Source organism: Numenius arquata, chromosome 1, assembly GCF_964106895.1.
Source record: "Numenius arquata chromosome 1, bNumArq3.hap1.1, whole genome shotgun sequence".
Taxonomy (NCBI): domain Eukaryota; kingdom Metazoa; phylum Chordata; class Aves; order Charadriiformes; family Scolopacidae; genus Numenius; species Numenius arquata.
The window spans coordinates 48,294,222-48,307,272 of NC_133576.1; the positions used below are offsets into that span (position 1 = coordinate 48,294,222).

The 13,051-nt window shown below is 39.8% G+C and overlaps 1 protein-coding gene across 1 annotated transcript in view; it reads left to right on the top strand.

The window, feature by feature from the left end:
• Positions 1 to 538: 538 nt before the first annotated feature.
• Positions 539 to 13,051, top strand: part of RPGR (retinitis pigmentosa GTPase regulator) — a 40,812-nt gene continuing 28,299 nt past the window's right edge. The window contains exons 1-4 of the mRNA XM_074159527.1: positions 539 to 785; positions 2,928 to 3,053; positions 9,584 to 9,676; positions 12,226 to 12,288. Of these exons, the coding sequence (XP_074015628.1) occupies positions 710 to 785; positions 2,928 to 3,053; positions 9,584 to 9,676; positions 12,226 to 12,288 (358 nt within the window). The 5' untranslated portion in view covers positions 539 to 709. The remainder of the gene's footprint in view (positions 786 to 2,927; positions 3,054 to 9,583; positions 9,677 to 12,225; positions 12,289 to 13,051) is intronic.

Consider the following 13,051-nt stretch of genomic DNA (forward strand, 5'->3'; position numbering starts at 1 on the left):
GGCTGGTTGGATGACTGAACGTCTTCTTGTGCACCCAAAAGGAAGACTTTACATGGAGATCCTGGTGAAAGAGAGACCACCCGAGGAGACTTGTCTTTTAGGACAGCAGAATCCCAGTGGTGACAAAGTTTCCGAGTCATGTTCTGTTCACCCGCCTGATGCAGGGCAGCCCTTCCACTCACTCAGCAAAGCAAGCAGAGGCTCTCACGGGCCTGGCTCGGCTACCCAGGGTGCTCAAGGCAGAGCCCTGGTGGGAGATGGAGACGGCTCATCCAGCAGCTGGAGGCAGGGATAGGAGACAGAAGCAATGCCCAGGCATGTAGGGACGGTGCCAGGAAAGCAAGGCCCGGCTGGAGAGAAGACTCGCAAGGGGCCTTCAAGAGAGGTGATTCTTCCCTCCTTTCAGCACCCTGGCCTGCTGTGGCCGCTTCGCGCTCCCCGTACACGGCGGGGGCACGCAGGGACCGCCGCCAGCTCGGGGAAACCTTAAGATGGCGGGGCGGGGCACAGCAAGCCCCCTCTCATCGTCCTACCGCCGGCCGCCAGGGGGCGCTCCCCGTCACGACCGCCAGGCCCCCGGCCGGGCCCGCTCCCGGCACCGGCCTCCTCGGCGGGCGCCGCGTCGCGCTGCGCCGCTCCCCGCCGCTCTCTATGGCCGTTGCCCGTGGCAGGGCCTCTGTTTACTTCCGGCAGCCCGGCGCCGCGCTGCATGGGGCGCGGGGGCGGCCGCCCGCCGCCAGCTGCCATGGCCGAGCCCGCCGAGGAGGAGGAGCTGCCGGTGCCCGGTGAGTGGGGTGCCGGTCCCTCACAGGGGACGACAGCCGCGGGCCGGGTGGCGGTCCCTGCCCGCTTCCCCCACCGCGGCGGCGCTTGGCGGGGGGTGGGCCATCACCGGCGCCCCAACGGCCGTCTCCTTGCCCCGGCCTGCGGCCGCGGCCCCTGCGCTCTGCACTTCGCGGCCGCCGGCCAGTGCGGGTGCCCCGCGGCGCGGCTCGGTGACTCCGGCGGGGGCCGGTGCCTTCCTGCAGAAACACACACGTTCGCTGACGTCAGAGATTAGACGGGGGCAAGCCTGCTGTCGTCACCGGCATGGTACAGTGGTGCGGTGTTAAGCAGACAGGGTTGCTGGGGGTTTTTTTTTGTGGTTTTTTTGGTTTTTTTTTCTCCAGTTAATAGATGAGTTTTGGTCCCTGGTTTGACCTACGGTAATTTCTAAACGTTTTCTCGGTGCCGAGACGGCACACACCTCATTTATGTTCTGTGTGAGTTTTGTGAACTGCTCGTATTTAATTTCCAAACTGACGGCTTAGGTTTCGTTTGTGAAATGAATGAGATACAAAGGACGTATGTGAATTCGATTGTCTACTTTTTTCTATACGTTGATTTAAGAATATATATATATATTCATGTTAACGCTTCTGAAAGAAAAAGAAATGAAGGAGAGATCTCCACTGTAAGCATGTTCAGGTACAAAGCACGGCTGTCTGGCTAGAGATTAAAACTTAAAATCGAGTTTTAAGATGCCTTTTAGCATGTCTAAGGTTGTAGGTTTGCCTACATAAAATGAGGAAAAACTCAACCCTTTCTTTAAAAAGCTTGAATTTGTCTGCGCAAGGCTTGTTTTTAATAAAACAGTGAAAGTTAAACACGATCTGTAGAGGTAGGAAATGCAATTTTATACATATCTGCTGAAGCTAATGCATAAAATGTTATTTGCAAATATGGGAAAGTTTTGCATTAAAAAATCATTTCTAAGTGAATATCAAATTTACAGTTTAAGAGAGAACTTTGGGCTTTGGAGCTTGGGTGCAGGCTATTAATGAGACTGTTTTCATTGAAAGTAAATACATGATGATGTTTCAATGTTACTGTCAAATTATATGTAATTTTACAGAAGCAATCTGGTGTCACTGTGTGTATTTGAGTTATCACAATTTACACGTTTACAAAAAGCCTGCAAGGAAAAGGTTTGGTTTTTTGTATGTTTTCTTTTCCAAAAAATGACTCTATGCTTAAAGCACAAGGTTTGACGTTTTAAAATAGGAGGTCTAATTGTGCTTTGCCACATTGTCTGCATGGCTTTTGGCAAATTATTTAATTTGTAAATTCGTTTCTTTTCCTGTAGAATTAATATTTTCTGTGTTAAGCCATATGCTTAACCTAAAGGTGAGTGAATAGTTAACATTCTGTCTTGAAACAACATTGTTGCCACTTTTGAAAGCCCAAAGAATTGAGAAAACTAGTCAGATTACAAGGATGGAAGAGGTCTGGACTTTATTTTGGGGTGGTTTTGTTTGGGTTTTTTAGATCATGGTTTTATGATCAAAGACTGTTGTTCCAAACTGTGGTTTGAAGGCTGAGAGTTTTGATTTTAGGGGGTCATTTTTAGAGCACATATATCTTTTCACATGAGTGAGGAAGAGTGGTCAGTTTGGAGCCTGTCACACACCTGTGTGTGTGTGTCTCTAATCCAGTTTGGAAAACCTATTTAATTCAAGTATAAACATAAGTGAGAACTCTTTGTCTGGCCCTGCTTTCAGGATGAGCATTTTATTTTACTTTCTGGGGGCAGTTATTCAGAGTTCTTTATTCTTTCTTTTACACACCTAGTAGTTTTTCCCAGAGGGTAGCGATAAAGTACATTAATATACTTTAAAATAAATTATTGTATCCTTAGAACACAATATACCAGCAGCAATACTTACTTTATTGGGAAATTCACAGAGGCTGAGAAGAATCGGAAGGACTGAATTGTGAAAGTAGTCTTGGTGAAACAGAATAGAAGAAAATGTTTCAGCCATTTTTTTTAAAAAATAAAAAGATAGGAAACTAAAATGTGCAATTGTATTAATAGGAAATGATGATTTACAAATATGTGAGGCAAAATTCGTTTTCACTAAAGTTGCCATTATCTCTTTGTGTTTTAGAATCAGGTGCTGTTTTCACATTTGGAAAAAGCAAGTTTGCTGAAGATATTCCTAGCAAGTTCTGGTTCAAAAATGACAAACCTGTACTTATATCATGTGGAGATGAACATACTGCTATTGTTACAGGTCAGTATTGGAAATGGACTGTATGATAAAAGGTTATATATTTGGACAGCTTGCAAAGTTATGGTTCTTATTTGAATCCTAAGGTAATGTACCAAATGAGGTTGTGGAGAGGAGAGAGGACTGTTCTATGGGAACTATCAGGTGTGTTTGAAGTTAGTGTTAGGTCACTGAAGGTTTTCACAAGACATGCCCAAGAACTGTCATGAGGGAATCTGTAATAACTGAATGTTTCACACAGGATTTAAAGTAAGCGTGAATTTGTTCAGCTTGAATGTTTCTTGGGAATCTGACAGTGGTTAGTAGGCAATCTTAAATATAGAGGTTTGTATCGTGGAAGTAAACAGTATCTGTTGAACACAGTCAACAAGTTCACTAGGAATCTGCCTGAAACAATAGCTAAAGTTATATCTCTGAGATGAAAATTTGAATTACAGTTAGCTGTCAACTGAAAATAGCCCTTGAAAGAGCAACTCAAAAGACTTCAGAAGATCCTACTAAAATTGGAAATAAATTGCAAAAGCATTCAAATAAGCTCAGATGCAATACAGTGAGCAGTATTAATGTTTATTTTCATTTCTTTGAAATGATGGAAACAATACTCCTTGAAGAATTTGTTCAGTTTATTTTCCATGGAAGGGAGTACTCTTTTGTTGATGAGCACGTATGTCAATTGTGTTGACAATCAACTGCTGATAGACAATAAGACTCTGTTGTTATGAAATTTATATACATATTTTCAGGACTTCTTTTATTGCAATGTATTTGTTCCTCATCAATGCCCAATTGGTCATTGCTCATTCAATAATTTTCCTGAGGGTTTCGTGCTATTTGCCTAAGCAAAGTTGAAGATGCTGGATTTTTAGAATGGATTTTTAGAATTCGAGGCATGATAAAAAAACCAGTATAGATTTCATGGACTGCAGAACATCTTGAAGTGAAATTATACAATTAATTTTTCAAGCCTAACTTCATAGGAAATGAATTATCCATGAATAGTTTATTTTGAACAAAACTTGACACTGTTTCCTGGATTGAACCAGTTCTGTTAAATTGCCTGTTGCATAAAATTAATCAGAATGTAACCTAGGGCACTGAGAAATTTTTCTTTTGAAATTTTTTTTATGTATATCCTTTTGGATGCCCACACTTAGTTTGAAATAACACTAGTACAATTCTTAGTTTAGACTAGTCAATTTAAATTGCCTGCTTGAGTTCCCCCAGCCTGTGCCAGCACTGTTACCCTAATCAGCAACAATCCCCTAATTCCCATGTCACTGCAATAGCAGCCACTTAAATAAAGCTTTTGAAGAAGTCAACGTGCATAGTTTTGCATGCAGTACCATTTCTCTACTATCTCCCCTTTTCCCTGTTATTCTAATGTACGCAACATGTTTCAAGAATGTCTCTGTAGCTGGCCTTTGCTGGTTTAGTGTGCAGATACATCACCAGGGGAGCTTCTAGATCTTTATTTTCTCAAGGCTTTTGAGGAGAAGGAACTGTAGAAGCATGAGTGCAAAATTTCTTTGGTACCAAAAGGTTCTTTTGGACATTGTAAAGTAGAGGCAAAAGTGAGGGTAAAATACTGATCGATGAAGAGCAAGAGTTGTACAAAAAAGTGAAGAAGGGGAACAGAAAACCTTTGTCCCTCACTTGTTCTTCACACCTGTGCATGCCCGTGTGGACCTCGCCTTTGTGCTGTTAGATGGAGTTGGATAATACAGTGGAATTACAACCCTTGGTGAATGACACTGAACTGCAGTAACACCTGGAATAAAAGCTCCAGAAGTGCATGCCGATAATGAGTTTACTGAGAAGGGTACAGACCTTGTGGGAAACCAGGAGCTTCTTGAAATCCAGCTGAACCTGACCTGGAAGAGGTAAAAGACAAACAGCACTGAGGAAGGAAGAGTATCTCAAGCAGGTGTGTGTTAATGCATGCTTCATTTTATTTTCAGTCTTTATTTACAGGTTTCAAAATCCCCCCCTCCTTTTTTTTCCAACCCCCGGAAGAGGTAGTGGGACCTATGTATGTAGAGGACAGTGGGAATATGAGGTAAATTCAAATCTAATAGAAGTGTATCAGGTTTACGCTAACATGTCCCATCATAAGTAAAACAATCACCCAAACTGATACTAATCATTCCTTAAAGCTGGTTTTGGGCAGGAGAGACAGCTACATCTAGCACTGAATCTTGACTGAATGCAACTGAAGAAAATGTACAGGAACTAACATTTAGTATTCAAACAAAATAGTCAGAAATTTTCAAATACTTCTTTCGTCTAATCCAGCATCAGTATTTCCATACGAGTTTTAGGAAGAAAAGTTTGAAGTAAATATAAAACACACTGTCCTTTGGCTTTCTGGATTAGGAGTTAGAGGCAAAATTTTATTTACATACTTTGGCTGTGTGTTGGAATAGAAAGGACCAGTGATAGTTACTTGCTGACTTTGAGTTGGCTTCTGAGCTACTCAGAGAAACATTTCCTTCTCCAGTTTCGGAGTTTGGGATTGAAATTTGTGTTTCTTTATTCATTTGCTCTCTACCTTTAGCATAATCTTCATTAAAATGTTCAAGCAGGAATTTTTTTAAGCAGTTGTCTTCTTTAATTCTTTAATGCAGTCATAAGCAGTATATCTTCCAGCATCCCTTGTAGTATGTTTAATAATGTTTCTTGCCCCATTTATATATTTTTTTTGGTGCAAGAATACAGACAGTCTACTCCCTGCATCTTCTATAACTGCAGGCTTTGGAAAACAATTTATTCATTCTGTTGGGAGCTGGTGTGAAGTAAGTGATGTTATGCATATTTTTAAGAATCTCTTCCCAATACCTTTCTATTAATTTCCTTTTCTAGAAAATTCTTAAAGTTAATAGCTGTCTTATTGTTTATTTGCCTTGATTAGAGTATCCTAGGTAGCTTGCCCACATTTGATCAAAGAGACTGATCCTGTTCACAAGAGGGAAATTGGTGATGACGGAAGACACATTTTCTGAACTCAGAGCTCTGGAGAGAATTGAAGCCCCCAGTGCAAGAGCGTAGAAAGAAAGAAAGAAGTATCAAGTGTGAAAGGAGGAGTGAAAAGAGGTGCATGTGGAACCACAACAAGAGAGTATGCTCATAATTTCCAGTTTCGTAAGGCATTAAACATTCAACAGTTTACACCAAAGAGACCTTGGAATCTCTCCAGGTCTTTGGACACCAGATTCCTTTCTGCTTACCCGCAGGCCATCAGAACATGGCACAGTATCTTTCACACCAACTGCAAGGGGAAAATTAGATTAGTACACGTTTGTGTTGATCTTTGATATGTGTAGGAGCAAGGAACATGCTGCACTGTTTTGTTTGTGTGATGCTAAATGTCCTAAGCGTGACTATTCTTATTGCTCAATAAAGCTTTTATTTTGAGAATATCATGACTCGCCTAACAAAACTGATATTGTTCCCATTTTTGTGAGATGTATTTGAATTGCGTATTTAAATGAACAGTTAATATATTTTTTTCACAAAGTAGCACAAATAAAAAAAATAATCATGGTGCCCGCCTTATGATACTCTGTCCAAGATACTACCTCTTAACATTTTCTTTGGATATAGCTTCTCAGTAGAATCTTGTAATAAATGCTCAAAGTCTGTACCTTGTCTCCCCATTTTATTTCCCTCCCACACTAATATAATTTAGAAAGCAAGGGGGGGAAATATTTAGAACATACCTTTAAACATAGGTGATAAGAATACTTGGCTGCTATTATCATGAAGCATGTTGAGGATGTTAGCTGGTATTTCCCAGCTGCTGAATGGATGCCTTTAGTAGTGCTTCATGAACCAGGGGAGCATGTGACAGGTGGGGATCCCAGGACTCACAGTTGTGATAGCAGCTATTCATGTGAGAAATGTACTGGTTAGGAGACACTCTCTTCCTGAAGTCTGTCACAACACCTTTGTTCCTAAAGATGTAAGCTTCTTACGGCTTCCCTAATAGCCCTGAATTAACATTGGTGAAACATCTGCTAGTGATAGCATATGTACTTTGGAGAAATACTCCAGTCTTGTGTCAGGATGAAGGTGGAGGCTGGTGTTGGAAGTATGTTTTCATCACCAGAACAGTCCGAGTAGTCCCTTTCTTCCTATCCTGTTGTTTCCCTTCTGCTGCCCAGAGTCATAATCTTGCTCTGCTGGACCTGTCCTCTGCCAGCCCTTCCAGATGGCAGATGGCCACAGTCTCTGTGTGTCAGCACCAAAGCGGAAGCAAAAAACCAAGAGCAGTCCGAGTTTGCCAAGTTTTGAAATATGATCCTTTTGCCTATTTCTCCGCTGTTGAATTAGTTCTCACTTCAGTGCATCTGTGGTGATTACTGGAGATACCTCAGTATGCAATTATGAAAATAGGGCAATATAGGAAAATACAAAATTCTGTCATGTTTCCTGGCCAACTTAGGTTGCATCATGTCTGTTCCAAAACCTGATTTGCTGTACAAATCCCAGAAATGTTGCTTCATTATGGGCATTTGTTTAGGTTCCTCTGTATGCCTATTAGTTTTCATTCACTGCCTGAATGACCTGCTTCCTAGTTTTCTTATTTTCTGTTATACTGCTAATTGCTGGAAGCCTGAAATTATAAAAGGCTATCACTCAGTTATTCAAGAATGTAAAAAAATTCCTCTCATCTTATTAAGCTCCTTGACTTACAAAGCAATGCCTGAGAATTTAAAGACCAGTGTAAGAAGCAGCAGATTATAGGATGAAAAGCATGACCTGTTGGAATTTTGAATGGATAAAAGGGAATGTGCTTAAATTGAATTACCACAGCTTGGCATCGTATTCCCACAGGAGTGCCACTGTCTTATAAAGGCAGTTAAAAAGTATAAACAAGGATACAAGGAAGCATATACCAATGTAGGATGCCATTTGTTAATAAAAATTCTTTCTGTTAAGGGGCATTTTGCTCTTAGTGACAGACAGCTCTGCGTGTATTCTGACATAATTGCATTATGAAAATCAGGATGGTGGTATAAATGCTATTAGTAAAGCATCATGAGCATAGACTTGACATCAGACTTTCTTCCCTTCCAGCTTTCTTGAAGGACATAGTATTGACACATAGCCCCATTTTCCAAAAATTGTCAAATCTAACAATTTGGGACTTTGGGTACTAGTTATTGTTAGTTGTTGTTGGTTTGGGTTTTTTTAGCTATGTGGTCATATTTAAGAAAATAAATGTTTGGGGTTTTTAACAGAGTAAGTATTTTTGTTATATTTTAAACATTTCAATATCGTATTTAGAAGTCCCTGTAAATCAAATTCAGAACCTTCACTGGGAATCTACTGAAGTACAAACAGCCATGATATTTTGGCATTATCACGTGGAATTGCTGTTACATGTTGTGATCATGTGGTAATTGTTGATGGCTACGGTGACAGAGTTTATTTATGTGACAGCCTTGTGATGGAGTGTAACTCACAAAGCTCTGCAGACCTTCATCAAAAGTAAACAAACTCCTTTTAACAGCTATAAAAAGGGGGCTTTTTGACAAATCAGTTTCTATTGTTTTGCAAAGATTTCTGTTGGAACAAGAATTTATCTTTGTGTGTGAACTTCACAGCTTTACCAAAGGTAATAGTTTAAAAAAAGAAATTAAATGGAATTAATTCATTTTAAGATTTTTTACTCGTCAGTTTTGGCTGTCTAATTTGCTTGCCTGATGACAAAAGTTCATATACCATCCTCTTAAAAAAACATTAGTTATTCGGAATTACAACAGTTCATTGTTTGTAATGGCCAAACCTGCAAGTTCGGTGACATGTCATACCAGTTTCCAAAGTACGATTCTAGCATTGTTCCTGTTGAAGATTTGTAACCCAATGTTTGTATTTAGGTTTACAAAACTCACTGATTGCATGGTGGTTTTATGCATCCCTTCTTTATAGGCAGAGTAACAAATTAATACAATTCGTGAACACATTGGAAAATTTATCAGAAACTACGTTCTGTAAAAGTGCAAATTTGTGAACCATTTTAAGAGAAGAAATTTAGCAGTAAAAGAAATAGCCCCCCCTAAATAATAAAATAAGCTGAATGTTAAAAAGTTGTGTTCATATTAATTATATAGCTGCACTATTCATTCCTGTCTTTGGGGTAGAAGACGTGGATGTTCAGTTAAACGTGCTGTTACTTTATAAGTAGGCCCATATGTACTGTGGTTTCTGAACTGCAGGGGTCTGTCCAAGAGTCCAACATTTTGTTTTCTGAAAAGCACTTTATCTGTGCTGTGATTAAAGGAGAGGATGTTTGTTCTGCTTTTTGTCCCTTCTTCTGGTTGTGGATTTCTTACTTAAACAATGCAATTACTACTTTGTACTGAAAAATCACAAGGGCATTAACTGTTGTTTACACTTAAGTATTGAATTGCCTAATCTTAAACCTTACATTAAAAAGAAAGTAATAAATAGTGTAGTGTGTGAATGACTACCTTGTCTTGTATGAGATATTCACTTACTTGTATGGATTCTAACTGTGTATTTTTTTTCAGGGAATGGTAAACTATACATGTTCGGCAGTAACAACTGGGGCCAGTTAGGACTAGGATCAAAGAAGACTGTCAGCAAACCAACATGTGTTAAAGGTTTGTTTAATTTTTTTTTTGTCTTTTTGAAAGGATACCCTTGTGAAAAGGTACTTTCTAAGATGCAGTTCCAAAATAACTGATTCTGCCTTCTCTGCTCATCATGTGTACCATATTACTTCACAAGCTCATAAAGGTAGATTAAAAGGATCCCTGATTGATTTTCCATCAGTTGCAGATTCTGGGTCCTTTTCTGTCTGAAGATTACTTCAGATACGAAGAATCCTGTCTTTTTTGAAGGCTCTCATTTTATGTAATACTTGCCTTTTCTGACAAACCACGTTTTCATTGTGACTGCATGGACATTAATCAGATGCCTGGTCTCTGCAGTGTTGTCTATGCATTAGGAATCAGAGTTCCAACAGCATGTGTAACCTTTGTATCACTTTTGTCTTAGCACCTTTATAAACGAAAAAATCCATCAGAAACTTTCTACAAGTACTGCTACATTTTTAGCAAGTATAAAAAGTGCCTGTGGGGGCATAAATGTTAATATATTTGTATGAAGCAGTAAAATAAATGCCCATATTCTTCCATGTGTTGTAAAATATGTTTTAATTGCACTGTTATCTTCTTGGTCTTTCCTAGCCAGTTTTATCTTGTCAAACAAAACTAAGTCAATATTTTTTTCCCTATCCCTTTACCTACGTCAAGTCAGATCTATCCCATTAACACATTTCTTTTTACCATTAAATGCTTATCCTCATGCTTTCTGCCAGCAGATCGATCTGTTAGCTTATTGTTAAAAGCAAATTATCCTGCTTGTTCAAACTCTCTTCTTCCTGATTTAGTTTATTCTACTGTTCTTTATCTGCTCGTCTCTCTATTTCACTTCAGAGGGAGAATGCAGCTACTCTCATGTTCACATCTTCTGTCAGCCATGTGAGAGATTGATTCTTACCTTGGCTTAAATGGATTTGGTGTCAAGTTTTGTTTTTACTGTCAAATTGCAATGGAGAATAAAAGATGAAGAGAAGATCACAGCAATTCAAACCAGACCTGGCATCCATTGAAAAAAGTCACAAGGGGCGTATCTTTCTTCTCTTGGCAGTAGGCAGCAGGAGAAGGTCCTGGAGCTTTTCTCACTAGCTTTCAGTCATCACTTGGCTTTGGGAATGGGGTTGCAAGGACACATTTCAGCTTCTGCCTGGGGCCAAATGGTTGTGGCTGCGTGTTTTCTGAGAAAATATCTTCTGAGCCTTGACTAGAGACTAATGAAATTGGTTATGAAAAATTGCCAGCAATGTTGTAAATATAGCCTGGCTCATCAAATACAATTATTAGCCTCAGTGGGAGGAAGGTTAGGGGGCTCAGGCTTCTGAAGAGATGATTAAGATCATCTCTGAAGTTGGAGGCAGAGTTTTGGTATATAAAGCAGCAACTTAATGTTGTAGGAAGACGCCAACATTGGAAGTGTTACAGTTCCAGCCTGGTGGTAGTGGTAGGTGTCAGGTAGGATAGGCAGGAACCTGAATTTGGATAATTTATGTTTGTGTCTTTGCGATAGACCAGAGGCAGTTCATGCTTAAGTAGATGGATTTATTCAGTGATTTCGTAGAAGGCAGAAAGAACTTTAATCTGAATGTTATGGAGCTGATGGAAGTCGATTTGGAAGGACTGAAAAAGGGTTTGTGAAAGGGATGATGGTTGTTGGCTTTGTCATGGACTAGTGCAGTGGAAAAGCAATTAAAGATATATTATGTAAAAATAATGCTGGTTTAAGAGCATTGTGTAGGGCACATGGACATGGCTGAGAAAAGGTAAATTGTTGGCAATGATCAGTAATTGGAGAGAGGATGGAAAAGTCAGTGAGATTTTTTTCCTCTGTTTCTGAAATGGAGTACGCTTGCCATGGGAGAAAAAGCACCTCTGTATTCTCTCTTTTTCTCACCTACATTTCCCAGTCTTTCACAGTGACCAGACTGCAGAGAAGTACATTTAATGGGTGGGCAGCAATTGAGCTGAAATTGAGACAGGATAGTATATGCAAAAATTTTAGGCACTGGTCCAGCTAGGACTGTCCATGGCAATTGAGTTTAGTGATCATTAAGAGGGCAGTGCAGAGCAAAAGTCTAGCAAAAACGGTCGCTGTGCCTAACAAAAGAAGATAGGGATGACAAGACAAAAGAACAGTATGATTTTAAAGATTAAAGATAGTGGGAAAAGTGGAAGAGGGAGTTAAGAATAGTGCTGTTAATGAAAACTGAAGACAGCTTTAAGCATGCATTTTGTCCTGCAACGTGATATATTCTTTGAAGCGTATCCCATAAAAGGTAGATTCTGGGGAATGTGGCATTGGGATGAAGTAGCCATCATCAAATTAACCTGAGTGTCAGTTATAAGTTTTTAATGTCTGTTTTCTTGTCTTGGGGGGATCCTGATTTAATGAGTCATGTGCTAGGTCCAAATGGGCGACGAATCTTGTAATCATTCTGTTAGTAAAAATATGAAAAAAACAGAGCTCTCTCTAGAGCATAGGACATTTTGTTGTTGAACCAGGTATCAACTTGTTTATAACTTTCCACCTCCCCTTTGGCTTTAATTCATAGCTTTAAAACCAGAAAAAACGAAACTTGCTGTTTGTGGAAGAAACCACACTTTAGTTTACACAGGTATGTAACCTATATTATGTACGTATTAAAGATAGATTTCTTCCTTTGCTTTCATGAAAAATTACATTAGGAACCCCAGGAGTGTTGAGGAAGGAAATATAAATGAAAATGGGACTGTTAAAACTTGGGGTTTGATATCCAGTTCTTTGAGTGCTTGATTTATTCTGAGCCAATGTGTTCATAAAATAATGTTATATAGGAGTTTGCTAGCAGTAGACAGATGAAAAATTTTCTTGCTGGCATTTGAGGTGTGGTTAACAATTATAGAATGGTTAGAGTTGGAAGGGACCTTAAAGATCATCTAGTTCCAACCCCCCTGCCATGGGCAGGGACACCTCCCACTAGAGCAGGTTGCTCAAAGCCCCATCCAGCCTGGCCTCGAACACGTCCAGGGATGGGGCATCCACAGCTTCCCTGGGCAACCTGTGCCAGTGCCTCACTGCCCTCACAGTAAAGAATTTCTTTCTGGTATCTAATCTAAATCTGCCCTCTTCCAATTTAAAACCATTACCCCTTGTCCTGTCACTACACTTCCTGACAAAGAGTCCTTCTCCGGCTCTCCTGAAGGCTCCCTTCAGATTATCAATATTTCATTTAAGCCCTGTAAAGATATATTAGTATTTTTTATATATCTGTGCTCAAATTTACCTTTGACAAGTAATTTATCTTTATTAGTGTGAAGTTATATATTTGAGTAAATATAGTAGAACTGAATGTTTTCAAGTCTTCAAATTTTGTTGCATTTTGGTTAGACAAGGTAGGC